Source organism: Solanum dulcamara, chromosome 1 (genome assembly GCF_947179165.1).
Source record: "Solanum dulcamara chromosome 1, daSolDulc1.2, whole genome shotgun sequence".
Taxonomy (NCBI): domain Eukaryota; kingdom Viridiplantae; phylum Streptophyta; class Magnoliopsida; order Solanales; family Solanaceae; genus Solanum; species Solanum dulcamara.
In genome coordinates, this window is record NC_077237.1 from 89,106,125 (window position 1) to 89,133,468 (window position 27,344).

General features: G+C 34.7%; 4 protein-coding genes across 6 annotated transcripts; 3 read left to right on the forward strand and 1 right to left on the reverse strand.

Moving 5' to 3' along the window:
- On the forward strand, nucleotides 1–1,934 carry LOC129884319 (feruloyl CoA ortho-hydroxylase F6H1-3). Its single transcript, XM_055958638.1, has 2 exons — nucleotides 1–533; nucleotides 1,065–1,934. The coding sequence occupies exons 1-2, from the start codon at nucleotides 40–42 to the stop codon at nucleotides 1,639–1,641; spliced, it is 1,071 nt and encodes a 356-aa protein (XP_055814613.1). The 5' UTR covers nucleotides 1–39; the 3' UTR covers nucleotides 1,642–1,934.
- Nucleotides 1,935–2,795: 861 nt separating this feature from the next.
- Nucleotides 2,796–8,484, reverse strand: LOC129884325 (serine/threonine-protein phosphatase PP2A catalytic subunit-like). Of its 3 annotated transcripts, XM_055958644.1 has the most exons (11): nucleotides 8,275–8,463; nucleotides 7,568–7,624; nucleotides 7,347–7,430; nucleotides 6,657–6,728; nucleotides 6,291–6,362; nucleotides 6,035–6,075; nucleotides 5,095–5,161; nucleotides 3,793–3,984; nucleotides 3,606–3,695; nucleotides 3,416–3,523; nucleotides 2,796–3,310 (listed from the first exon to the last, which is right to left on the reverse strand). In XM_055958644.1, exons 1-11 carry the CDS (start codon nucleotides 8,368–8,370, stop codon nucleotides 3,245–3,247), a joined length of 945 nt encoding a protein of 314 aa, XP_055814619.1. In that variant the 5' UTR covers nucleotides 8,371–8,463; the 3' UTR covers nucleotides 2,796–3,244. The 3 variants fall into 3 exon arrangements, with proteins under 3 accessions (XP_055814619.1, XP_055814625.1, XP_055814630.1); XM_055958650.1 differs by lacking the exon at nucleotides 6,291–6,362 and having other exon boundaries at nucleotides 8,275–8,461; XM_055958655.1 differs by lacking the exons at nucleotides 2,796–3,310; nucleotides 3,416–3,523; nucleotides 3,606–3,695 and adding an exon at nucleotides 4,698–4,754 and having other exon boundaries at nucleotides 3,846–3,984; nucleotides 8,275–8,484.
- Nucleotides 8,485–15,619: 7,135 nt separating this feature from the next.
- On the forward strand, nucleotides 15,620–18,546 carry LOC129884344 (NADH dehydrogenase [ubiquinone] 1 alpha subcomplex subunit 6-like). The gene is made up of 2 exons (XM_055958662.1): nucleotides 15,620–15,936; nucleotides 18,110–18,546. The coding sequence occupies exons 1-2, from the start codon at nucleotides 15,811–15,813 to the stop codon at nucleotides 18,293–18,295; spliced, it is 312 nt and encodes a 103-aa protein (XP_055814637.1). The 5' UTR covers nucleotides 15,620–15,810; the 3' UTR covers nucleotides 18,296–18,546.
- Nucleotides 18,547–19,289: 743 nt separating this feature from the next.
- On the forward strand, nucleotides 19,290–27,308 carry LOC129884348 (DEAD-box ATP-dependent RNA helicase 37-like). Its single transcript, XM_055958667.1, has 7 exons — nucleotides 19,290–19,503; nucleotides 20,104–20,983; nucleotides 21,125–21,208; nucleotides 22,076–22,318; nucleotides 22,907–23,074; nucleotides 23,707–23,820; nucleotides 26,295–27,308. Exons 2-7 carry the CDS (start codon nucleotides 20,279–20,281, stop codon nucleotides 26,784–26,786), a joined length of 1,806 nt encoding a protein of 601 aa, XP_055814642.1. The 5' UTR covers nucleotides 19,290–19,503; nucleotides 20,104–20,278; the 3' UTR covers nucleotides 26,787–27,308.
- Nucleotides 27,309–27,344: the final 36 nt, after the last annotated feature.

The following is a 27,344-nucleotide window of genomic DNA, read 5'->3' on the forward strand; positions in this document are numbered from 1 at the left end:
ACTAACAGTTTTCTCTGACTTTATTTTAATTACTCAAAAATGCCTTCTATTGATGTTTCATATATTACTAATTTTGTAGTAAATGAAGGGCATGGAGTAAAGGGTCTTTCAGAAATTGGCCTTCAAAAATTACCTAAACAATATATTCAGCCAATTGAAGAGAGAATTACAAGTACCACTATAACTCTTGATGATCAAATTCCAGTAATTGACATGTCCAATTGGGACATTCACAACAAATTAATTTCTGAAAATATATGTAACGCTGCTGAGAAATGGGGCTTCTTTCAGATTATAAATCACGATATTTCTCTTGAAGTTCTTGAATCTATTAAAGAGGCAACTTATAGATTTTTTAAACAACCCGCGGAGGAGAAGAATAAGCATTCCAAGGAAAATTCATCGACTAATAACGTAAGATATGGAACAAGTTTTACTCCTAAAGCTGAAAAGGCTTTGGAGTGGAAAGATTATTTGAGCCTTTTTTATGTTTCTGATGAAGAAGCTGCTGCTCTTTGGCCTTCTACTCTCAGGTTTGCAACATTAATTAGTTTGATTTAAGTTATTTACACTGGCAATATAAGTACATAGGTGGAAGTAGTATATATAACATATGAGTTTGATCGGCAGAATTTAGTAGTTTTAGTCTAAAAGTCGTATACGTGCTAAGAAAAAATCACTAAATAATTAAGTAGTACAAAAATTTAAAATCTTCACGTCTGTCCTTCTAATCGTACTAGTTGTGCCATAAAAATACATTATTTTATAAAAATGTCATAAAAATAGATATACTTCATGTTTTTCTCTCTTTATATACACTTAATTTTTATTTTCTTTTCAGGAATGAAGAGTTTGATCGACAGAATTCATTAGCTTTGATCTAAAAGTTGTATATATATGTGCTAAGAAAAAATCACTAAATAAGTACAAAAATTTAAATTTTTCACTTCTTCCCTTCTAATCATACTACTTATGTCATAAAAATACATTATTTTATAAAAATGTCACAAAGATAGATATACTTCATGTTTTTTTCTCTTTATATACGCTTTATTTATTTTCAGGAATGAAGCGTTGGAGTTCTTAAGAAATTCAGAAATTGTTATCAAGAAGTTATTAGAGGCACTTATGAAAGGACTAAACGTAAAAGAAATAGACCAAAGTAAAGAATCACTTCTAATGGGATCAAAAAGGATTAACGTTAATTACTATCCAAAATGTCCTAATCCCGAATTAACTGTGGGGGTAGGGCGTCACTCTGACGTCTCAACACTAACGATTCTTCTTCAAGATAATATCGGAGGACTCTATGTGAAAAAACTCGATAATGACACGTGGATCCATGTCCCGCCGATCCATGGGGCTTTAGTGATTAATATTGGCGATGCACTTCAAATAATGAGCAATGGACGATACAAGAGCATTGAGCATCGTGTTATGGCAAATGGTAATAATAACAGGATTTCTGTGCCTATTTTTGTGAACCCCAAGCCTAGTGACGTAATCGGACCTTTGGCGGAAGTGTTGAAGAGTGGGGAGGATCCAATTTACAAAAAAGTCCTTTACTCGGATTATGTGAAGCATTTCTTTAGAAAAGCTCACGATGGGAAAGACACTATCGATTTTGCTAAAATCAATTAGAAACTAATTAATTGGGTTTGCTGGAAGAATAATAAGTGCTTATATTAAGCAAAAAATAATAATGTGTGTTTCATTTTCATGTATCTTTCTCATGACAACTATAAGTTGTGTATGGGGTTTTTCATTTGAGCATTTTCTATTCCAGTTTTCTTTATTTTGTGTTCAAATATTTCAGAAGTCATTAGTTTCGTAAATTGCACTGAATTTAGTATTGTTGTATGACATGTCTATATAGGCCACCTTTTATTTTCTTTTTTTGTTGTTGGTAATACTAGACTTAGTTGCACCATAATCAGTGGCGGAACAAAAAGAAGCTAAAAAAGTTTTAACATTTACTATATATAAGTAAAAATTAATTTTAATAATGTATAAACAATGTAATTTTCGCTTATTTAAGAAAGTTCGGACAAATCTCCTTAAGCCCTTGGCCTTTATGAGTATGTCATGCTAGATCACATAGAGTTTTGGTACTAGAGTCAAGCCTATTGTTACTATTCCTACTTCTTTGAGAAATAAGGGAAATTGCCAAGACAATTCATTTATTAACATTTCACTGTCATTCCAATTGTATCATCAAGTCACGACGTTGCTGGTGACAATGACATCCTAACTAACAGAATAAAGAAGAAAAGCAAATTATGTAACTCATATGAAAGGAAAGAAAAATAAAAGCAGATACCATTATCGTAAACAAAAACGTTTTTAGTATTTAAAATTTATATATACACGATAATGATTGGATTCACAATTAAATATTCCTAGATACATATATCGAACGTGTGAACTCACCCGTAGGTGACATGATGGACCCGACTGAAGCTATAACCAATTAGAGCAAAATGGAATTAAATGCTGAATAAAATTGGTAAAGTTTCAAACACGAATATATATCTATTAATAATGGTTAATGTGTTGGTACATATATGTAGCTTGTGAATGATGGCAAATTAATTTGTACATTAAGATGTTATAAATGCAAACTAAAAAGACAATGTAAACATAAGACAGCTAATATAATGTTCGACAAGTTGATGTTAGAAAAACATGAACCAACACAAAAGCACTTCCCTAAATGCCATATTTGCAAATCGCATTCAATAAATGTTAATACAAACAGGAGCGTCAGTTAAAAAACATCATGGAACTTTGATAGATTCAGAGTGTCAAATCTAGCAAGGTTATAATTAAAAGACAATGTTAAGAAAGCACTCATCAAAAGGTGGAAAAAGAAAAACTATAATCTTGCCTCTACAAAACTTCAACCAATGTCATCTCCCGTCTACAGGGGACAAAAAATATTGAGCAAAGAAATGGTTGTCATTTCTTAGGGACTAGCAACAACAAAAAATATGAGAAAACAGAAACGAAAGGGCTGACTATTCTTTGATGAGAACTATACGTGCAGAGCACCAATCCCCGGCTTCAGTCTCTCCATCAAGTTCCTGGAGAACTGAGAGAAAGAAAGCATCACCCAGCTGATTTACAAGCTTCATGCATTGCAGTTGTACCACTATAGTACAAGTTACTACAAACTCCTACGTAGCCCGCAGCGTATGAATAGCAGGAACACCTGCAGAAAAATCAAAACGTTTGTGCAGCTGCATCATAGGAAATAATCTGGGGTTCTTCGGGTTACATCTGGCTCCCCTCTCCTTGGAGCTGGTTCAAACTGCAAAAGGTGAATTATCAAACTATGAACAGTTGCAATGCTTACAGAATACACATAATCAAGGCAGCACCTAACTATAACATGAAATTTGAGAGAGGGAGAGACCTGAATGAATGTATGCCCGTTGCAATCATCAACTTCCAAAATGGATGCCATATTTCCACAGCGGTAACAATAGTTAGGTGCACTAAATATGGTAACCACCTTTTGATCCTGCAACAAGAGCATGGTTGATGAATTTTCCTCTTGGACTGAACTTGTTGGTAGAAATTTAAAAGGTTATAAGACTAATTACATGGGCCCAATTGAATCCCTCCATAACCAGCTGGTGTGCTCTAGCAATTAACTTTAAATTGTTTGTGTGGTTAAACTGCTCAGATATATCCTGTTGCAATTCAAATAACCAAATGACAAAAGCTTCAATTACTGGTTGAAAAAAAAGTACTAAAAAGATCAGTAGACTGAAGTGTGTAAGCAGTTACTTGGCCAAAGGTATATCCAGCACCCCTGGGTGAGATGCCCCAACCGCAACGATCATCAGGATCAGACCATAAAAGATCACACATGGCCCCCTCATGTGGAACTTCTTGTACACGGTCAAAACTACGTACATTATCAAGGGTTTCAATAGATGGTGACAAACCACCATGGAGACAAAATATTTCTGACTCAACCTACATAGAATTCGAAAAAAGAAAAAAGAGACATTAACACTAGAAGTTGCACACTGGAAAGAAAAAAAAAAGTACAGCTGAAGCATGCCTCTCATATTCAGAGTACACCAGATAATCTTGACTTCAAGTCGACTAACCAAACAAAAAAGCAAACATTTTAATGGAAGCAACAGTAGTGATGATTTGACATGTTGGTGCCAGTGCTTCTCATAACAGTTTTACAATTTGAAGTCAAAGTGTGAGCTCAAAATAAGCTTCACTCTTTACTTGCAACAGAGAGAAAAAATGATAATAAAAAATCAAGATTCCATTAAATGCGAAGTGATGAGTTCAGCCAAAAATATTACCAGCATACTCTTTTTAGTATCTAAGTTGTGCTGTTGAACACTGTTAATTCCATAAACATATATTCAAAATGCTAAAAATTGTGGACAAAAGTTACTTCCTCCCGTCAAACATATCACGTGCAAGTAAAGTAGGATACAAATACTTTTAAATCATGAATAATGAGCTCCAATCTTACAAATGTGTGCCCAGATGGACATCAATAGCATGAGGAGCTCTATATAAAAAGAACCCATTCTGTTCTGATTACATTTTCAAACATTAGGCCATCAACAGATTTTTTTGTTTTTTGGGGGGAGTGGGGAGGAGGAGGAAAAGCAACATCACTTCATACCACAACAATTAAGGAATCATCAACAAATACAAACCATATCAATGTAGTCAACCTAGCTTGTTACTAAAACAAAATTTCCCCGTCTGTCCAGCTTGATCATTTGTTGTTTCCAGGGGATAACATGCAAAGAAGCAGAAACACGGCCCATCATTATAGTGTAATTAGTAATACTGGCAAGACCCCTGACCCAATCAAGAAATCCATGAACCAAATATGTATTTAAAATGTTTAATGCAACTTAAAACACAATGAATAAATGTCTAACTTCAACGCCACTCATTCTAACATAATGATCTAATAAGTTGTTTGACTAAAGCACTAACACCAGTTATATATATTGAAAAGCACAAAGACACACGGATGGATAATTCAATAAATATTCGCAGAAGATTATCCATAATATATGGCTTAAACGAACAAAGCATACTAACCAAAGCTGTGAGAGGAAAATAATCAAACAGATCTGTGAAAATCTTCCACACATTGGCATTACCGTATCTGTAAAACACAAATGCAGTCCAATGAACAGAGATTAACAGCAATGGAACTTCAAACTCAAATGAATCTTTTATGAAAAAATTTCAGATGACTTTAGGACATGAAAAGAAAGAACAACCAATTAAATTATAGAACAGGCTTAAGAAGGTGAGTTACAATGGAAAGACATCATATTGTCAATACTACACTATCAGTATAACACTTGAGCTACCCTTCCACAATTGCTACATTAAACGATTTTAGGAGATTCAATCTTATTACTGTAATTCTAAATAAACTACTTCATTACTCTAAATATCTGTGCTTTTTGGAAATGAACCTCACACCAGGATATCTTTTTTTGGTAACGAAAAATATGCATATGTGTGGGAACAAACTAAGATACGGTAACAGGGATAGACAGAGTACTGTTGATAAAAAGGCTTAAATCCAGTAGTAATATATGACACTCTGAGAGACAGCCTTCTACTCTGTAAGCACATTATAGATTCCATGCTTTCACTTGGTGATAACTGATTACTGTTTCCCAAAGTGCATTATCTGCATCAAGTTAATTGGGTATTACCCCATTGAAGCAACTATACGAACTAATTACTTCTTACAATATTACAACAAATCTACCATACTGACAATAGAATAAGAAACAATAATAAAAATAATATGCAGGAAATGTATATACCAACCCTCAATTTCAAAAAAAAAATGCACATACCAGCCCTAGATATGTTGTAGGATCTACAAATTGTTAAGAATTCCATTTGAAAGTCAAGTAATGAAGGAAATGTAAAATCCAGGTATCGGTCCAATTATTCAGTCCAAAAAGCAAAAGGCAATGAGATTCTGCAACAGAAAGTAAAAAATATGAGGACTCACTTCCGTAAACATTCATCATAAAATCCATAAACCTGGGTAATCTGCAAGAGACCAACGCACAATCAGTGATGCCATAATCTGAAGCAAGGTCTGAGTTCATATAGTAAATAAATGGACAATTAATCTGAGTTCATATTGTAAATAAATGAACAATTAATCTGACTCACAGAAATAAAATATCTATCTATATGAAGTTTAAGCAACATATATGTATATATATAGAGAGAGAGATGTTTATTTCAACAATGATGCATACCTGGCGACTCTCATGATTCCCCCTCAAGATTGTAATTCGTTGGGAATAGCGTACTTTGAGAGCCACCAAAAGCTAAAAAAGTGAACCACAGTCAAAATGAGACATCACCAGCATAATAATTACCCATGAAAGCAACCATCACATTAAAAAAAAAACAGAACCGATAACCCACGATTATTTCCACATAAGTTCACTATTACAGCAATGACAATCTCTTCCCAAGTGTAACTAAGAAAATAAAGTTAGGGAAGCAACCAAGAAAGCTAGTGTGACATGACTTTGTCATAAACAACTGAGACATCATTTATAGTTAGTGCACAACAAAATCATTCTAATAGCAAAAAGAGTTTAGGCCTAAGAACTCACCGTTACTGTTTCGACAGAATAGTATCCACGATCCACATAATCTCCCATGAAAAGATAATTAGTATCAGGACACTGCCAAAAAATGGAACAGGATAAGTAAGAAAAACAAATCTAATTCAATTACTTCCGTTAAAGCACAAGTATTTCAAATTGCATAGAACCCAGAAAAAGAAAAGGCAACACTGAGTTAACAAGTGAATCCTCATGCTAGTAATCCATAATACAAGAGTTATGTTTCCAGGGATGCTAGCATTTTATGGCTTTCTAGCCATAACAGATAAAAAGCCCTCAGAGCTAATTAAGACCAACTACCATACAAGTCATTCCTGAAGATCTCAACTTTTTCTCACCATTCCCTTGCATATGGATTTGGTTATCCAGGGGTTACTTCTCCTAGTGAGTTAAATTCTGAATGGATTACATCCAGAATGTTCTGTATGAAGCTTCAATTATTAAAACTCCTCAAGATCGAGAAAAAAAATTCCCTTCTTACCTGAGGAGAAAAGAGCCCTTCTCATAGAATGAATTACTTTTACAGAAAATACTCATTATTACCAAGAATATAGTGATAAATTAAAATCTATCCTTCCACTTGCCCACATAAGAGCCCATTCTGACCTTCAAAAACAAATTCCCGGATACACAAGGTAGAAGAAGGAGAAAGCAAAGGATAGAAAAAGGTGCATGTACCTTCCCACCAATTCGGAAGAGCTCAGCAAGATCATGGAACTGCCCATGAATATCACCACATATAGTCACAGGGCTTTTCACAGGCTGCAATAAAGAATATGATAAAACATCTCAAATTCCCTATAATCAGCTATTCAAAAACTTGGAAATCCTGCGGACAAACAATTTTGTGTCCCACATGTTAAAAGATAGAAAGCATGTTAATCTTCAAAAGGTCATACCTGGACATTGCTCTCCTGCATTAGAATCTCCTTTGCTTTCTCACATAATCCTCTTACCTAGTTAAGTGGGAAAAAGACATCACTGGTCAAAGCAGGTAACTCCTTTATCTATAAAACAAGAAGGGGGTGAAAACATGGTTCATCACAACAGGATCACATACAACAAGCATTTTTAAGAGTCTTAATGGAAAATCCTGAATATCTATTTGGTTCAGTCGGGCTACATCAACACAAGTATTCCTTGTAAGTTGGCTGCAGAAAGCTTTCTTATTAATCCTCTATATCCACTCTGCTCCCCCATTCATGCTTTTTATAAATACAGGGATGCTTTAAAGTTTGTTTTTTTTTCACTCAGCCCGTCCACGTAGAGCAAGCCTTTCTTAGAAATCCTCAATATACGTTTCGCTTCTATTCAATCGATGGGACTTGCTTTCCTTCCTAAAGGAAGTTAGACGGAGCAAGGGGCCAATTCACATCGGGATAATGGCCTAAAGGCAAAAAGCTTACCTTTACTAAAAACAAAAAATCATCATAATTCGACTATTTTAACAGCTGCTTTATCATAATTTGACAATTTACAGGAAATATCCTCATTTATCTGTGGTAAAATCATATCATAGAATCTTCAAATCGTCTTCTCATAAAAAAAGATAATCTTGATATGAAATGTAAATCGGAAAATGGGAAATGAAAAAGAAAAGGTGTACCTCCTGCTCTGATAAAGGTTTACACTGCATAAGCTGATCAATTTGCTCATCCAGATTACCATTAGCTGTGCTCGCGGGCACTGAATCAGAGCTCATCTTCCTCTTCTTCACAAAGACGAACCCTAGATTGTTTTTTTTTTTCACGGCTGAAAAAGGACAAACTCAAGTGCCGGGTGGGTAATTTGATTGATTTCGTCCTTCTTCTTTCGCCTACGACGTCGTTTAGGTGGAGTTAAAATGTGTTAATCTTTCTTATACTTGTACCTTTCTTTATTAAGTATTATTATAATATAATCATTTTTATCTAAGAATTAAACAAAAATGGAAAACTATACATATTTAATTCTGTCACAGAAAGAAGTCAAAAAGTAGATGTCCATGGAACTCATTTTCACTATAGTAAATAGTATTTTCATTGTAAATGTAGACTCACGCGTTTTGCACCGTAGCTCATCGTTTTTCTCTTCAAAATTTGTCTATAAAAGAGCACCGCTGCAATACAAAAACATACCAATAGAAATTCTCCCAACTCTCTTTCTTTCTCTTACTATCTCTCATTCTTATTAATTTACTAAGTTAGTCTATTTTATAACACGTTATCAGCACGAAGCTCTAATTTTGTCTAGACAAATTAACTTCTATATCAAGTATATCTACTAAAGAAATTTAATTTTAGTTATCTTTGTTATTTCTAAATTAATTTCTATCTCAATTTTTATCATGTAAAATTTATCAAAACTTGAGTTTGTAGCACTTGACATTACCAAAAAAAATCATTTATCATGGATCCTTGATGGTGAAATTCACCTTGATGCTAAATGTCTTGGTAATACCATTAAACAAGAAAATAAAGCATCAAAGCCAAGATAAAGTAAATGCCATGAATTTTCTCCGTCATCATATTCATGAAAGATTAAAAACTAAATATTTAACTGTGAAAGACCCTCTTGAATCATAGACTAATTTGAAGGATCGATATCACTACCTAAAACTTACGGTGTTATCAAAAGATCAATATGACTGAATACACCTTTGATTTCAAGATTTTAAAACTGTGACAGAGTATAATTCTGTTATTCACAAGGTAAGTTCCATGTTAAAATTATGTGGAGATACTATCACTGATGATGATTACTTGAGAAAACTTTTTTCACTTTTCACGCTTTAAATGTGTTGATATAACAAAAATATCGTGAAAAGAGGTTTAAGAAATATTCTAAATTAATTACATGCCTACTTGTGGCCGAGCAGAATAATACTTTGCTGATGAAAAATCATGAAGCTCATCCCATTGGGTCTGCTCCTTTCACTGAAGCGAATGTTGTAGCAGCACATAATCAGTCTGAATCAAGACAAAATAATTATCGCGGTCGTGGCCGTGGTCGTGGACGTTGACGAGGACCAGGACGTGGTAGAGGACGAAACAATTATCGTCATCATGATGAAAATAAACATGAGAACAATAAAGCTCCTCAAAATAATTCTTCCGGAGGTAAATTCAATATTTGTCACTTGTGTGGTATGAAGGGTCATTGGGCACGTAAATGTCGTACGCCTAATCATTTTGTAAAATTTTATCAAGCCTCTTTCAAAATAAGAGATAATAATGTGGAGGCGCACTTAAATTTTCGGAATGATGATAATGAAGCATCTCTCTCAAATAAATATGAAGATATTGAGGCAAATCTTGCTTATAAAGATGATGATTTTGAAGATCTATCAAATATTACTCATTTAAAAACTGAAGACTTTATGAATATTGACTGAAGAATTGATCATCTAACTAGGGATAAATATTATAAAATTAATTATTGTTTTTCTATTATGTTTGATATTATGTTGTCCATCGTAAAAATATTTTTTAAAGCAGTGCAATTTCTTAAAGTTTCTTATGTTGTTAGTTTTTCATGTTCTTATAATGTATCTTTTTGTTAATGAAGAATATGGAAATTTCCAGTCATCAGTTGGATCCAAAATCAATAATGATGATATATGTCTTATTGATAGTAACACAACTCACACTATTTTAACAAATAAGAAATATTTTTCTTGTTTGATTATGAAAGAAGCTAATGTTAATACAATATCTAGTAGCACAAGATTAATTGAAGGATGTGAAAAAGATGAAGTTGTAATATCGGAGGAACAAAATTAACAATTAATGAAGCATATTATATTGTAGTAAGTCTCAAAAAAACTTATTAAGTTTCAAAGACATTCGTCAAAATGGTTATCATATTGAGACTACAATGATGAAAAAAATGAATATCTTTACATTACTTCAATGATGTCGGGCAAGAAATTTATACTTGAAAAGTTATCCGCTCTTTCATCCGGCTTATACTACACAAGTATTAGTATGGTTGAAACACATGTCATAGTAAACCAAAGGTCTACTAACTCGAATGATTTTATTATTTGGCATGACCGGTTGGGTCATTCCGATTCTAATATGATGCGCAAAATAATTGAGAGTTCACATGAACACTTTTTGAAGAACCAAAAGATTCTTCAATTTAAAGAATTTTCTTGTGCTGCATGTTCTCACAAAAAATTGATTACTAGACCATTAGTAATCAAAGTGGGAATTGAATGTCCAGCATTTCTAGAACATATACATGATGATATATGTGGGCTCATTCACTAATCATGTGGATCATTTAAATATTATATGATTTTAATAGATGGTCACATGTGTGCTTATTATCAACTCGTAATATGACATTTGCGAGATTACTTGCTCAAATAATTAAGTTAAGAGCACAATTTTTGGATTATACAATAAAAAGAATTCGTCTTGATAATGTTGGTGAGCTCACATCTCAGGCATTTAATGATTATTGTTTGTCCACTGGGATAACAGTTGCGCATTCGATTGCTCATGTTCATACTCAAAATGGTCTAGCGGAATCATTGATTAAACGTCTCCAATTAATTGCTAGACCAATGCTTATGAGAACAAAACTTCTCATTTCATTATGGGGTTATGTTATTTTGCATGCAACAAGTCTTGTGCGGATCAGACCCACAAGTTATCATAAAGTCTCCTCATTATAATTGGCTTTTGGTCAAGAGCCGAGCATTTTTCATCTTATAATATTTGGATGTGCTATATATTCCAATTGCTCTACCACAACGCACAAAGATAGGACCCCAAAGAAGATTGGGGATATATGTTGGGTATGAATCTTCTTCTATCATAAAATATTTAGAACCTATGACTAGAGATTTATTTACTACAAGATTTGTTGATTGTAATTTTGATGAATCAGTATACCTAGCATTAGGGGGAGAAAATAAGCAGTTGAAAAATAAAATAGATTGAAATACATTATCACTATCTCATCTAGATCCTCGTGCAACTACATGTGAATTGGAAGTTCAAAAAATAATTTATTTGCAAAATATTGCAAATTAACTGCCACATTCATTCACTGACCTATTAAGAATTACTAAATCTCATATTACAGCTACTAATGTTTCAATTCGAGTTGATGTCTCAGTAAGACAATTAATTAATGCAAATGAGTCTAAACCATATTTAAAACGTGGTAGATCGATCGGTTTCAAAGATAAAAATTCTCGGAAAAAAATGAGCAAACAATCTAAATGGTCATGATATGAAAGAACCTGCTTAAGAAAAGTGATGAGACATAAAATTTGATAAAACCTTGGAAGAGGTTAAGGTGCCTGAAAATGATAAAGAAATTTCAATAAATTATATCTCATCAGAGAAAATATAAAATCGAAATAATGTAATTATCGATAATAGTTTTGCTTATAATGTTGCTATTGAAATAATGCAACAAAATGGGGATCTTGAATCAAAATTTGTCGATGAATGTAGACAGATGAATGTTTGGCCAAAATTGAAAGATGCAATCCAAGTTGAATTATCTTTGCTTGAAAAATGCAAAGTTTTTGGACCGATAGTCCGGACACCTGAAGGTATAAAACCAGTGGGGTACAAACGAATCTTTGTGCGAAAATGAAATGAGAAAAATGAAGTCGTAAGATATAAAGAATGACTTGTAGCACAAGGATTTTCGCAAAGACCTGACAATGATTATATGGAAACATATTCTCTTGTGGTGGTTGCAATCACTTTCAGGTATCTTATAAATCTAGCATTTTATGAAAAACTTGGCATGCATCTGATGGAGGTCGTCACAACCTATTTATATGATTCTCTGAATAATGATATTTTTATGAAAATTCCTGAAGGATTTAAAATGCATGAAATACATAAAGATTCCTGAGAAACTTGTTCAATAAAACTTCAAAAATCTTTAAATGGGCTGAAACAATCAGGGAGAATATGGTACAATCGTCTTTGTGAATATTTGCTAAAAGAAGGATATAAAAAATGATCCAATTTGCCCTTGTGTCTTTATGAAAAAGGTCTGGATCTGAATTTGTCATAATAGCCATATATGTTGATGATTTGAATATTATCGAAACTCTGAAGAACTTTCGAAGGCAGTAAAATGTTTGAAAAAGAAATTTGAAATAAAAGACCTCGGAAAGACAAAAAAATTTCTTGGTCTACAAATTGAATATTTTGCAAATAGGATATTTGTCCATCAATCAACATATATAGAAAATATTTTAAGGAGATTTTACATGAATAAAGCACACCTATTGAGTACCCCAATGGTAGTGAAATCTCTTAATATTAATAAAGATCCATTTCGACCTCATGAAAATGATGAAGATCTTGTTGGTGCTGAAATACCATATTTTAGTACAATTGGTGCATTAATGTATCTTGCCAATAATTCTAGACCAAATATAGCTTTCTCAGTAAACTTGTTAGCGAGATTTAGTTATTCTCCAACGCAAAGACACTGAAATGAAATTAAGCATATATTTAGATACCTCCGAGGGACCACAAATATGAGATTGTTTTACTCAAATGAATCCACATCAGAATTGATTGGTTATGCAGATATAGGATATTTATTTGGTCCCCATAAATGTCGATCGCAAATATGCTACTTATTTACATGTAGTGGTATAACTATATCATGACGTTTAACAAAGCAAACTATGATTGTCAATTCTTCAAATCATGCAGAGATAATAGCCATTCATGAAACAAGTCGAGAATGCGTTTGGTTAAGATCAATAACTTAACACATTCAAGAAACATGTGACCTTTCTTTCATAAGAGACGCTCCAACAATATTGTATGAAGACAATGTTGCTTGTATAACTCAATTAAAGGGAGGATACATCAAATGAGATAGAACAAAACATATTTCACCAAAATTCTTCTTTACCGATGATCTTCAAAAGAAAGGTGAAATAGATGTTCAACAAGTTCGTTCAAGTGATAATTTAGCAGATGTGTTCACCAAGGCATTGCCAACTTCAACTTTTGAGAATTTGAGATACAAGATTGAAATACGTCATCTTTAAGATATTAAATGATGTTTTTATCAGGGGTAGTATAATACGCGTTGCACTCTTTTTTTCCTTAGTCTAGGTTTTATCTCACTAGATTTTCCTATTAAGGTTTTTAATGAGGCAACACTCAAGGCGTATTATCAAATGTGTGTACTCTTTTTCTTTTATTAGGTTTTTCCCACTGGATTTTTTCTAATAAAATTTTAACGAAGCACATTATCTTTTGATGGACTCCAATCAAGAAGGCAACTTGCAAGTAACTCAAGCAGAGAGGATAGAAGTAATGAGGGAGCAAAATATGTGTATTACAAATAATTATGTACATATTTTTTTTTGTATATGAACATCCAAGGGGGAGTGTTGCAAAAAGAAGTCAAAAAGTGGATGTCCATGGGACCCACTTTCACTGTAGATGAATAGTTTTTCATTGTATATGAATAGTATTTTCACCGTAGACTCACGCGTTTTGCACTGTAGCTCGCCGTTTTTTCCTTCAGAATTTGCCTATAAAAGGGCACCGCTGCAATAAAAGAACATACCAATAGAAATTCTATTAACTCTCTCTCTTTCTCTTACTATCTCTCCTTCTTATTAGTTTACTAAGTTAGTTTATTTTATAATAAATTCACCTTATATTTTTATCAATAGTATTTGTTTCTTTCGAGAAATTGTTATCGTGGTGAGTTTTAAATATTTTCATTATATCAAAAAACATGTATTATGTGATAGATAATAACTTTTTTTATGAGATACAATTGTTCTGTTTCAAAAATGTAGTAAATAAAGAGACTCAACTCTTGTTAATTCATTGTAATAGAGTGCTAATAGAAGAAAGCTTAATATTTGTTACAATTTGAATTTGTTCGAGAATTGCATTTTGATAGACTAGCTTCCTTTCCATCTTGAGGCAAGTTCACTATAAGATTTTTATCATTTTTTCTCCGTTTGTTGATAACGCTGTAGCAGATTTCACTTCAACATCTACTGGCAGATTTTCACTAGCACTTCTAGTTTGCTTTATCTAATTACCTCTTCTTTTCAAAGCATTTATCTTTCAATCTCTTGAATCTCTTGGTCTTGAAGCACTCGATCATAATATAATAATCGAAGAAGATTATAGCGGGTTTGTCACAGATAGTATATATGTTTTAATTATGGCTTACTTCATAATATCATAATTGAAGAAAAATAATTCATGCTCTTATTATTCTGAAACTGGGCAGAAGCAACGGTCATGCTTTCTGACCTTAAATGGTGTTTGAGATTGTTTTAGTAGGTAGCCAGAAGACTAATAATATCAACAGAGTTGAGAGAGTAATGGATTGTCTATTATTGTGTTTCAAAACTTCTTCTTTCTCAAAAAGAAAAAAAGTCAGAATCCGGTCTTGACGCCCCCTAAAATAGTTAAAGAAATCTTCAAGTCTTATTTTATCTTTATTAACATCTATTTTATCTAGTCACAAGGTGCCCCATCTAGTGACTTATTATGCAAATTAATCCAGCTTATCAATGACATGATATTTAATAAGAGGGGGTGAAGGTTGAGTATCACGATGAAGAATTACTAGGTTGTTGAGAGTATTTTTTTACTCACCAAGGATAGTACTATCTTTTTTACATCTACTTATTCTCAGATCTATAGTACTATATGATTGTTTCTTTCATATCATTTATCTTATTATCTCGTTTTTGTTATTTTTTATTGTTACTTCTTTCTTTTCATATTTCTTTAAGCCTATAATTTATCAAAAATAATCTCTTTATTACATAAAATAAAAATAAAAATTTGCGAATACTCTAACTTTCTTTGTTTATTATTGCAAATGACACTTGTTATGTAAAATATTTTTCATTATCCTTCAAATTTGCTTATCATGAAATAGTAAACTAATAAAGTTGGACAAAATATTCATGACCTCTACAAAATAATAAAAAAGTGAGATACTATACATTTTTCGGGAAGCTTCTTTTTCTTCTTCTCTCGACAATTTTCCTATTCACTCCATTGTAGAGCCAAAGGAAGAAAACAACTAAAGAAAAATAGTGCATATGGCGAGGAACATGAGGGTTCCACCAAACTGAGCGAGTTTGACAGAGGCTAAGAAGAGGACCTTAGAATTCTTCAGGATGTGTTGCAAATCTATCCCTGAGATCATGGAAATCTACAACTTATACGACGTCGTTTCCCCCTGTCAACTCCTTTCTGCTGTCGCCGCTGAAGTTCGCAAAAATTCCAACGTCACTAATCCTAAGGTACTCTTTCGGTTTAAGCTAAATTAATCAATACTCCATTTCTATGAATTAATGATTGACCAATAGGCCAAACCCTCCTTGGGTGCAAAAAATGTTCATTTATTGTTAATAGCTAGTGTTAAAATGGTGACTTTGCCTGATTGAGGTACTTGCTGCTGACTGACAGTGAGCTAGAAATTGAGTTACTTTTGGATTATGCAATGGTTAAGAGATCTATCACAAGTGCTTGGTAGAAAAGATTATGCAAGTAAATAGGCTGTCATCAGATGAGTTTACATAAATGGCAATGTATGTGAAGTTTGACTATAAAGTTTTCTTAATTTATTTTTAGATTGATTTGAGAAAGCTTAGACCTTTAACGAGTCTCTTTTGGAGAATATATTATCTTTCATGTGCTCCCCCTTTTTCAAGGGTCGAGGGTGGGTTTGAGGAAGGAGTATATAGTAGTATGTGCTGGACTTGTGATCCAAGTGTGCTTGTGAACTGAATCAAATTGAATTATGGATTTTAAAACATCAAGTACTGGATTTTCATTCATTTCGCGTATGAGATAGAATTAGTTGCTAGTTTAAACTGGTAATTAGGTGAATGAAGTGGATTCTAACAGCTTGCTAACAAGTTCGAACTGGCCGGTTATTCATTTGGATCCGGATAGCATTTGAGCCTTTTGAGTCTCTATAAGTTTCTTAGTTTGGGTTGCCAAACCAGTGAAACAAATCCTTTTAGATCTTTAGTTTTTGATTTGATGAAATAAATTAATTTAGGTAGCTGATGAATCCTTAAGGTGACTTCTTTTTCAAGTAGTTGCTTTTAGTATTCAGAGAGTCTAATGTTTTTCAGTATCATGAGATTACAAGCTACTTAGAAAGATTCAAATATGAGCTTGATTGATGTTGGCGCTTAATTCAAACCATCAGTCAAATACTCTCGTTATGTTTGGAAACTGTAAAAGTACTTAGCAGCCTTATCCAAAAAAAGAACATGTAGAACAGAAAGAAGATTTGGTCTAGTGAAAGAAATTGCTGGCAGATAAAGTGAGCTTCTGGCTGCTATTTTGTTAGACTAAGGCTCCCTAATCTCTAACTTGGAGAATTTGAAGGTGCATCATCAAGATGCCGCTCTGACTTAGTGTTATTGTCTAGTACATAACTCTGGTATTTTTCATGCTTTCACAGCAAAGTTCATTTGCTTGGCCCCCTGCTTTTATGATTGTGATGCATCATTAGATTTTGCTATTAATAATTTCCTTCGAGATTTGGCTGGCAAGGTATGCAGGTAGAGATTCTTAGCAATCATTGAAGACCGAGGATAAAAAATCTATTAGATTTGTTGAGCTTTAAGGAAAGCAAAGGCTATAATTGCATAATATTTTCTCCATGCAGAACGAGAACAGTCAAGTATTTATTTCCAACATTTGCAATTTCATAGCTTGTGATTTCCATACTTATTAGATCTTTCTCGTTGATACTTCGTGTCTTCTTTATTGCAGAGTTGGTATACATTGCGTTAGATACCCTCATACCATTTTGTACACAATCCACACATTGTAGACATCTCCTTTTTTCATTCTTCTTTTATTTCTGTTGACGTTGCTTGTTTTTGTTTTGGATAACAAAAGGTTTTATTGATGACAATCTTGAACTGAGGACCAGATGTCTCTATGAAACAGGTTATAAAAAGTTGAACTAAAAACGCAATACTTCGAAAAAGATATGAGCAATGTCTTTGTCCTTCTCTTTTCTTCTTGTTTCAATTTTGGTTTTTGTTTCTTGCATTAAATTATTTGTGTTTGATTAGGTGAGTGTTTCTCTCTAAGATTGCAAATTCTTTATCATGATTCATGTAATCCATGTCTCATTTTTTTTTGTGAGTGAATTATAAAGAAGACATCTATTTTTTTTTTTGGGTACAAAAACATGATAAATTGAGAAAGCACAAAAAGAGAGGAGAAAAACTTCCAGAAATGGATTTACATCTCGAGTTCATAGATTGTTATCCTTCTAGATATAAAACTTGCCCCATGAGAATTCTCATCAAGATGCAAATTGCTATTTATTATAGTTTGATACGTGCCCACCACCATCCTATGAGATTTTTCAGTAACATGTGGGTGTTCGATTATGCAGCAAGGGAGTTTGTCCAATTGTACTCATGCTCATCTTTTTTCGTACAGGTAATTGACACGCTGCTGTTTAAGGGCATGGAGGAGTTGAAGAACTGTGTGGACCACTCAAAACAGAGGCACCATCTTGTTGGCAAATACGTCGTAGGTAATCAAGGTCTTGTGCAGGACCTTGGACATAAAGATCAGGGCAGCTCTAATTTCCTGAAAAACTTTTACAGCAGCAACTACTTCTAGATTTCTTTTCGAACTTTGCTGCTACTCATGGATAAATATAGTTGCTATTTATTAGTAGTGAGTACTCTTCCGAGTCTAGAACAGATTGTTATGTTGTCTGCTTTGAGATGGAAGTCATACCTTTTAAGTATTGTTTATCATATAAGAACTACTTTATTAGTGTCAAAATCTGAAGGAAAAAGGGTGCTCTTTGTGTCTTTTGACTGACTTGAATCATGAATGATGGTTTGCCTTTGCTGTGAAGGCATCTATATAGCAAACCACTAGCGTAATCTGAATCTTTCGGTAGAAAAGTTGTCAAGAAAAGTTGGGTGTCTTGACTGAAAAAGCTTGGTGAAATGTTTGGGGACTGTCCCCACTCCATAAAAAGATGGCTCAAGATTATTATTTTTTGGGTTACGATTATGATGTTCCTGCATCGCAACGGCCGGGCTGAACTTGTCGTTCATATTTTGTGTAACAACCATCGAAGGGTGTTTGTTACGTATAGCAATAACAAACTATTAATTGTGAATCCTTATTATCCATGTCACTCCATATACCTGATTTAATCGAAGTAGATAACGTAAAGGAGCTATCTTACGCCCTCATTTGAACGAAATCAATCACAATATAAATCAACAATATACTATGAATCAAATAAATACCAACGCTATGTGATACTCTCATGGTAATTGAATTCACAAGCAAGCTTCCTTGAGACTTGAATTACAACACTTTTTTTGGGGGACGTTATCAAATAGGCATTATTACACAAAAATGACGGTATTAGATAATATTCGTTAAGTTGACATATAAAAATATATTTGTGACTTCACTGACAAATATTAAATGTGTTTATTTTTAATATAATAATTAAGTAATTCACATAATTACAAATAACATATTAGTAGGTTGTAATTTTATCCTAATTAGTGAATAAAAAGAATTTGGGCGAGTCGCAGTGGAGAGAGTAAAGAGAACGTGGGGAATTGGAATTGAGTCTCTCTTTCAAATCCTTTTCCCCTTTTTTCCCACTTTACGTTGAATCAGCGGAGACGCAAAAAAGAAGTGTGAGAGAGAGAGAGAGAGAGAGAGAGAGAGAAAGAGAGAGAGAGCATATATAGAGAGATATTTTCTTTACCATTTCGTCTAACATCCCAATTTTTCTTCTTTCTTCCTTGTCAAACTTAGGGTTTCTTCCTTCTCCTTTGCTTCTATCATTTTATGTATGTATCTTCCTTCCTCTTTCTATTTATCTTTCTTATGTCATGCCTATTTGCTTATTCTCTTGCTTTTTTCTTCTCAATTATATGTGCATATTTTGTAAGGATTGTTCATTTCTGCTTTTGGTTTTTTTTTAAGATCAGAAATTTGATGGCTGTTTTAAATATAACTTCTATGTTGTTTCATGTGCTTATGCTGCAATTATTTTGTATTTGCTGTTTTGGGTTTTTTGACTTGGATTACTTTTTCTCCCTTTTTTAAAATCTGAAAATGTGCTTATTTTGTCATGATTTTTGATTTTGCTCTTTTGGGTCACTTAAAACTACAATCCTGGCTCTCTTTTTGTTGCTTTGTTTTTTGAAAGAAGAGTTTTTTCATTTTATTTGAATTCTATGTGGTTTGATGTGTCTATTAGGCAGTCATCTATTATTATTTGTTTCTGTTGGGTTGGGTTGCATTTTCTGGGTATCCATAGTTGTGCATGTTTTACATGGTTGTTCATTTGTAAGATCACCTTTTTTGTGTTTGAATGTTGTTGTCCTGCATGTGGAATTTGAAAATGTTTGTTGACTTTTTTCCCATTTGTTTTGTAATCTCATCAGGCGTGTGAGTTGAATTTGATGTGGATGAATATTGTTGGCTTTTCTGTGGAATCCTCGTGCTAGCAAGGAGAAGTAGCTTGAATTTGAGGGTTTAACCTATCCCTGTTGAAAAAAGGTTAGCTGAGTTTTGGGTTAGTAGAAAGGTGATCAGGTTTTAATTTCTTGGTGTTTGACTATGCCAACATCCTGGGCTGATTCGGTTTCTGCAGCCGAGAATCTGGCTGCTGCTTGCCCAAAGTCATCCTATGTTCCACCACATCTTAGAAACAGGCCTCCTTCAATAAATCCTCCTCAGGCCTCCTATACTGGGCCTGCTGCATCCTCTCAGGACCAAATTGGTTATGGTGGCCCAAATGTAGGTGGAAGTCGTTGGAGTGGTCCAAGGAATGATTTCCGATCTGGTTATGGCGGTGGAGGAGGCCGTGGCAGTGGCTGGAATAACAGAACCGGTGGTTGGGATCGCGGGAGGGAGCGGGAAGCTAACCCCTTTGCAGAGGATGAAGCTGAACCCTTTGTTGAGCCAGAGAATTCTGGGATCAACTTTGATGCATACGAGGATATTCCTGTGGAGACAAGTGGGGATAATGTACCCCCTCCTGTGAACACTTTTGTTGAGATTGATTTAGGTGAAGCTGTCAACCTAAATATCAGGAGATGCAAGTATGTTAAACCAACCCCTGTGCAAAGGCATGCTATACCAATTGCACTTGCTGGTAGAGATTTGATGGCTTGTGCTCAGACTGGTTCTGGAAAAACGGCTGCTTTCTGTTTTCCCATCATAAGTGGAATAATGAGGGGACAATTTCCAAGACCTCCACGTCCGCGGGTGGCATTTCCGCTGGCTCTTATTCTTTCTCCGACTAGGGAGCTCTCATGCCAAGTAAGTTTATGGGGTTTGTTGGTCTATGCACTCTAAAGGGTGGGGGAGAGAAGATCAATTTAGTATTTTGGCTATGCTGTATGTTTTGCTTTTCAAAAAGGTTTTTAAGTGCAGGTTTGAATGTTGTGTATTGGCTTGCAGATTCATGATGAAGCTAAGAAATTTGCATATCAGACTGGTGTCAGGGTGGTTGTTGCTTATGGTGGTGCTCCCATAAACCAACAGGTTTTATTTCTTCTCTTGTTTGCCTGGTACTTTATCTTTTGTCTATTCTATTCAGTTGACATTGTTCTGTAGCTCGTCATTTAATTGGAATTTCATGCAAGTGCATTTATTTTTCTGCCCTTTCTTGCTCAACTACAAACAGTTTTCTTCGTTACTCAGTACCGGAAAAATATCACGAGAATATCTTGTGTGGTACACTTGCAACAAAGTTTACTGTGTCCTGGAGATACCAGTTTTACAATGATTAGGGATAAAATCTATTACATTGATTAGGAGTAGCCACTGTTCATAAGCCAGTTTTACCATCTCTGAGTTCAGGCTGCTTGAAGTTCTCATGCTATCAAACAAATCTTCTTCTTTTTTGCAAAAGAGGAACATTGCTTTAGTTGAAGCTGACCTTGCCTGCATTTTTTCATATTTTATACCTGCTTTATCTTTATCAAAAATTTATGATGTCACAGAAATCATACACGCATAAAATTGGCCTTCAGTTCAGTGAATTCTCTTTCAGCAAGTAATTCTTTCTGGTCTAATTACATAGTTTATACAACGGGCCTGTGTTGTTCGGATCCTCTAAAAGTGCTGCCGTACTCGTGGGGGATCCTCCAAAACTACGTAACTTTTGATGAATCCAACACACACCACACAAGATTTTGGAGGATCCGAGCAACATAGTAATGGACGATGGCGATAGTTATTGAGTGCTTACAAGATTAGTGAATATACAGATTGTTTGTTGTGCTGTTTCATGCATGTACTATGAGAGAGAGACATCATATGCACCAAATAAGGAGGTTGAAATGTTTATTATCATTAAAAACAGTTGGCTTATAGATGTTTTTGAGCTGTGATGTTGTATCTTAACAGCTTCGAGAACTAGAGAGAGGAGTGCATATTCTTGTGGCAACACCTGGGCGGTTGGTTGATTTGCTTGAGAGAGCTAGAGTCTCGTTACAGATGATAAGGTACTTGGCTCTAGATGAGGCAGATCGAATGCTTGATATGGGTTTCGAACCTCAAATAAGGAAAATTGTGCAACAAATGGACATGCCTCCACCAGGTGTAAGGCAGACAATGCTGTTCAGTGCCACTTTTCCCAAAGAGATTCAGGTCAGTGCTCTGTTTGGACGGATTCTCTGTTCTTCGACCTATTTTTCTCCTTTTATTCTATCTTTCTTCATTCTCCATCATCATTGACTTAAACTTTTGAACTTAAAGTTGGAATTGCCCCCTTCCCCATGTTATTGATCTAGCTGCTTCCATAGTTATTACTCACTCCGTTCAGCAAAGAATGTCACCTTTCTAAATTTGAAAATGATTTAATTTGAACTTCCCATTTTACCCTTAATGACAAGCTTTTATAGCCATACAAATGTTATAGTATGTTTAACATCACAAATTTCAAGAGTATTACAGCTACACAAATCACAAATATTACGACATATTTTAGGCTACAAGTTTCACAATTCTTCATTTCTTTCTTAAACTCTTTTGTCTAGTCAAAATACACCATATAAATTGAAAAGGGTGGGGTGGGTGGGGCTGGACTATATTGCTCTCGATGTGACCTAAGTTTGTCTGCTTCTCATCAGTTGTTTTTTTGCCTATATTTTTGCTCAATCAAAGCATAGGAAGTGAATTGGAATGATCACTGTGAATATACATTTTTGTGAGAAGTTTTCAGCTTTGATCTTGCAGAGACTTGCATTGGATTTTCTTTCAAGCTATATCTTCTTGGCTGTGGGAAGGGTTGGCTCTAGTACTGATCTGATTGTCCAACGAGTTGAATATGTTCAGGAGACTGACAAGAGAAGCCACCTGATGGATCTCCTTCATGCACAGAGGGCAAATGGTGCTCATGGCAAGGTATTAGCCATCTGTTACTCGATTTGACTTAATTATTAATGTTTATTATGTAGGATGAGCAAAAAAATTTGATGTTCAGACCTGTAACTATACTTTCTGACCTTTTTCATTGTTAGTTGGTGGAGAAGTATTCAAAGTGCTTATTAGGTACTTGCCTATATTCTTCTGAAGTGATGCCCTGTTCTTTATAGGGTTTCTCACGATTGGAGACTGTATCTTGTGTGATAGACATCTGCATCACATTAACTCTATATCTGTATCTTTAATAGAAAACCTGAGAATCTCAAAACTAAATGTGTTGTCTAGTGTGGTAATTTTGGGATTTAATCATTTATTGATGGTGATGCTAACAACAGATACTGAAGGTTGAGATGAGGTAGAACAGTCTAAATATTAATGAAGAAATCAAATCAGAATTTGTTGCTTAAAATTATCATTTTGCTTAAGATGCTTCATTCCTGGTTTTGCATGTTTTGTTAAAGGTTCAACCATATCAAAGAGAGTCCGAGTGTATCTTTACTATTAGTCTTGTGAGAAGCAATTGCCTTTTTCCTAGTTACTCTTCAGTTGAATTAAGTTAAATTACCAGAAATTATTGGTTGAAATTCTAATGACTGGTCTTTAATTATCAGCAAGCTCTTACCCTTGTTTTTGTCGAGACGAAAAAAGGAGCTGATTCACTGGAGCACTGGCTTTGTATGAACGGTTTCCCTGCTACTGCTATTCATGGCGATAGAACTCAGCAGGTATTAATGATTTCTCTAATGTGATTCTGATTGGTTAATCTCATGAGACATATAGCTCTGATATGTGTTTATTCTCTATTTTAAGTGATGTGCTTCTGACCTTTTTCTTGTGTTTATTATGTTTCTTCTGTGTTCTTTTCACGAGTTAAAGTTATATTTCATGGTGTGTGTTCTTGGCTAGCTTAAACAAGCTTATTTAAGATTGCCTTCTACCCCAAAAGGGGAAGAGAGGGAGGGGGGGGATTATAGTATAGGGGGTTTGGAAGAAAGTTTTGGGAATTAATGGGGGCAAACACAAGGAATTCCTTTACCTATAACAACTGGTGTTCTCTATGAAATCTGAACCATGAAATATCATGTAAAATGGAGGGTATTTTATATCCATCCTCTGGGTTTAGCAGTGTAAGGCATTCTAGAAATTGGGATGTGGAACTTCTGTTCTACTTATTTTCCCTTTTCCTTTTCTTGTCTATTTTAAAAAGTGGTGAGGAGCTGGCTCTTAGAAGAGTGAAGTATATGTTGAAAGTTGAGACTTGAGATGCTCAATTTCTTAACATTGGAAGAACATGGAGGGGGTGGGGATTATAGTATAGGGGGTTTGGAAGAAAGTTTTGGGAATTAATGGGGGCAAACACAAGGAATTCCTTTACCTATAACAACTGGTGTTCTCTATGAAATCTGAACCATGAAATATCATGTAAAATGGAGGGTATTTTATATCCATCCTCTGGGTTTAGCAGTGTAAGGCATTCTAGAAATTGGGATGTGGAACTTCTGTTCTACTTATTTTCCCTTTTCCTTTTCTTGTCTATTTTAAAAAGCGGTGAGGAGCTGGCTCTTAGAAGAGTGAAGTATATGTTGAAAGTTGAGACTTGAGATGCTCAATTTCTTAACATTGGAAGAACATGGAGCTAATTTCCTACTATTCCTTTCATTTGATCTCTGCAGTCCTAATTCACGTGCTATATTTTAGCTCTGGGGATATAATACTTTTATTTGTTGGTACCTTTAAGACCCTCTCTTTCACACACACAACAACAACATACCAGTTTCACAAGTGGGGTCGGGGAGGGGAGGGTAGGATGTACGCAGACCTTACCACTACCTCATGGAGATAGAGATGCTGTTTTCGAAAGACCTTCGGCTCAAAAATCACAGTCCCAAGTAAGAGAGAAAAACAATATATATAGCATAATGGCAAAAAAAAAAAACGAAAAGCGATGCAAATTTACAAGACAAGAACAATAATGATAGCAAAGTGGTATGATAATAAAAGGCAATAACAACACAGCTATAAAGGCACGCCTAGACCTATGACCACCCTAAACCGACACACGACAAGACACCATTCTATCCCTACTAGCCTTCTACCCTAATCTGCGACCTCCACTCCTTTCTATTTAAGGCCATGTCCTCAGTGATATGGAGTAGTGTCATATCTTGTCTAATCACCTCTCTCCAATATTTTTTCGGTCTACCCCTACCCCTACCTCTCTTTCACACACAAAAACTCTTTTTTTCCCTTTTCTTAGGGGGGATGGAAGGGGTTCAAAAACCTTGAAGTTCTCTTTGAAATGGTTGTAGACATTATGCAGATGATGTGAATTGATTATTGCTTTTATGACAATGAATAGAGAGCTGTGTATTGGCAATGTTATTGAAAGCCATCGCTTAGTCTCTTGAACTGAAAGATGCAACGCCAGGGGTCGTCGCATCATGTATGCACATCAGATAAGTGTGCACTTTTAACATTGACACACAAAGTGATCCCAATGAGAAGTGGCCAATTCTTTGAATCTCAACTTTGAGGAGTTGGATCAATATCATTATTGGATGTTGAAGTTAGTAATTTTAAGTGATAGTTGATTATGATAGTGTACCAAAATTCATGTATGTATAATATTTTTAAAATTTCGTAAATGTGCACTTCACTTTAAAGAAGAGCATACTCCACTTCTAGCTTTACGCTTCAAGCCCCAGCCCGCATGGACCTTGTCGTTTTTTTTGCGCTTTTCACATTTAAGTAACACTGGTGTGTTTCTTTCTGTTTGAGTGATTTTTTTTGAAGAAAAGATCTGATACTGCTATTCGGATGATATTATTAGTAGCTTTTATGTTGATGCTGTATGAGGTGGGTGGTGGTGGCAAGATCTGTATACCATTGTGATATTTGGGGCCTTGTGTTGTCAAAGATCATCTTTGCTATAGCAGATACCCTGTCTGGTTTAAGTCACTGATTTTTTAAAGTTGACTTGTTAAATTAGCTTCATCTTTTAGCATAATAGTATATCTCATCAGTTGAATCAGGTTCACAATGCCTTCTCTGGTATATCTATCTTGGTATCCTAGCTATCATTAGTCTTAAGATATGTAGCATCTTTTCTATCTTACTCCTTCAAATAGCTTGTTCTGGATGGGATTTCACTTCATTTCCTTTTTCCCCTTGATCAATTATTGTTGTGCATTGTTGGCAGGAAAGGGAATATGCCCTGAGATCCTTCAAAAGTGGTAATACACCAATCTTGGTTGCAACGGATGTGGCAGCACGTGGTCTTGATATACCCCATGTTGCTCATGTTGTCAACTTTGACATTCCAAATGACATTGATGATTATGTCCACCGTATTGGAAGAACAGGACGAGCAGGAAAATCAGGTTTAGCAACAGCCTTCTTTAATGAGAATAATTCTTCTGTGGCAAGATCACTGGCTGATCTGATGCAAGAAGCAAACCAAGAAGTACCTGCTTGGCTCTCTCGCTATGCTGCTCGATCTTCACATGGAGGCGGCAAAAACCGTCGTGGTGGAAATCGTTTTGGTGGCCGTGATTTCCGAAAAGATTCCTCTTTCAATCGAGGAGGGGTCACAGACTACTATGGTGGGGCCAATATGAGCAGTGGCTATGGTGCACCTGGTGGGCATGCTGCACCATATGGTGGTGCTGGTGTGACTAGTGCCTGGGACTAACCAGCCACAATTTGCAAATTCAGATACAGTTTCAATTTTGCAGTAGCAGATCTCTACTCACTTTAGTGTCAATCTCTTTATTTTGCTCATTTTTGTAAGTTTTGACGATTCGTAATGAAGTCTTCGCTGCAATGGTGGTTTGGGTTGCTGTGACATAGTTAGGGCTTGATGGGGATGTGTAAATCTTGGCAGGTGGTGGTGAATACTTACTACTAACAGATTAGGATTTACTTTGCCTTGCTTAACTTCTCCCTTTGCTTTTTCCCTCTGCTTTAACATTTTGGTAGGTGGATGGATGTGTTAAAGAATAGGTCTCATGTATAGGGGGGAGTGTGTTTCTGCCAGCAATTGATTTATATGTCTCTTAGGTGTATTCTTTATCAACCAAATGTATTGGTTGTAGATTTCAAGTACAGGGCCCTTGAAGTGTTGTGTTCAACTCTAATCACTGTTGTAATATTACAAATTCAGTGCTTAAGTTTTGTACTACTATAATGGTCATGTTATGTTTTCTTATTGTCATTCAGTGATGGTAAGTAAGTCTCTACTTTTTGTTTA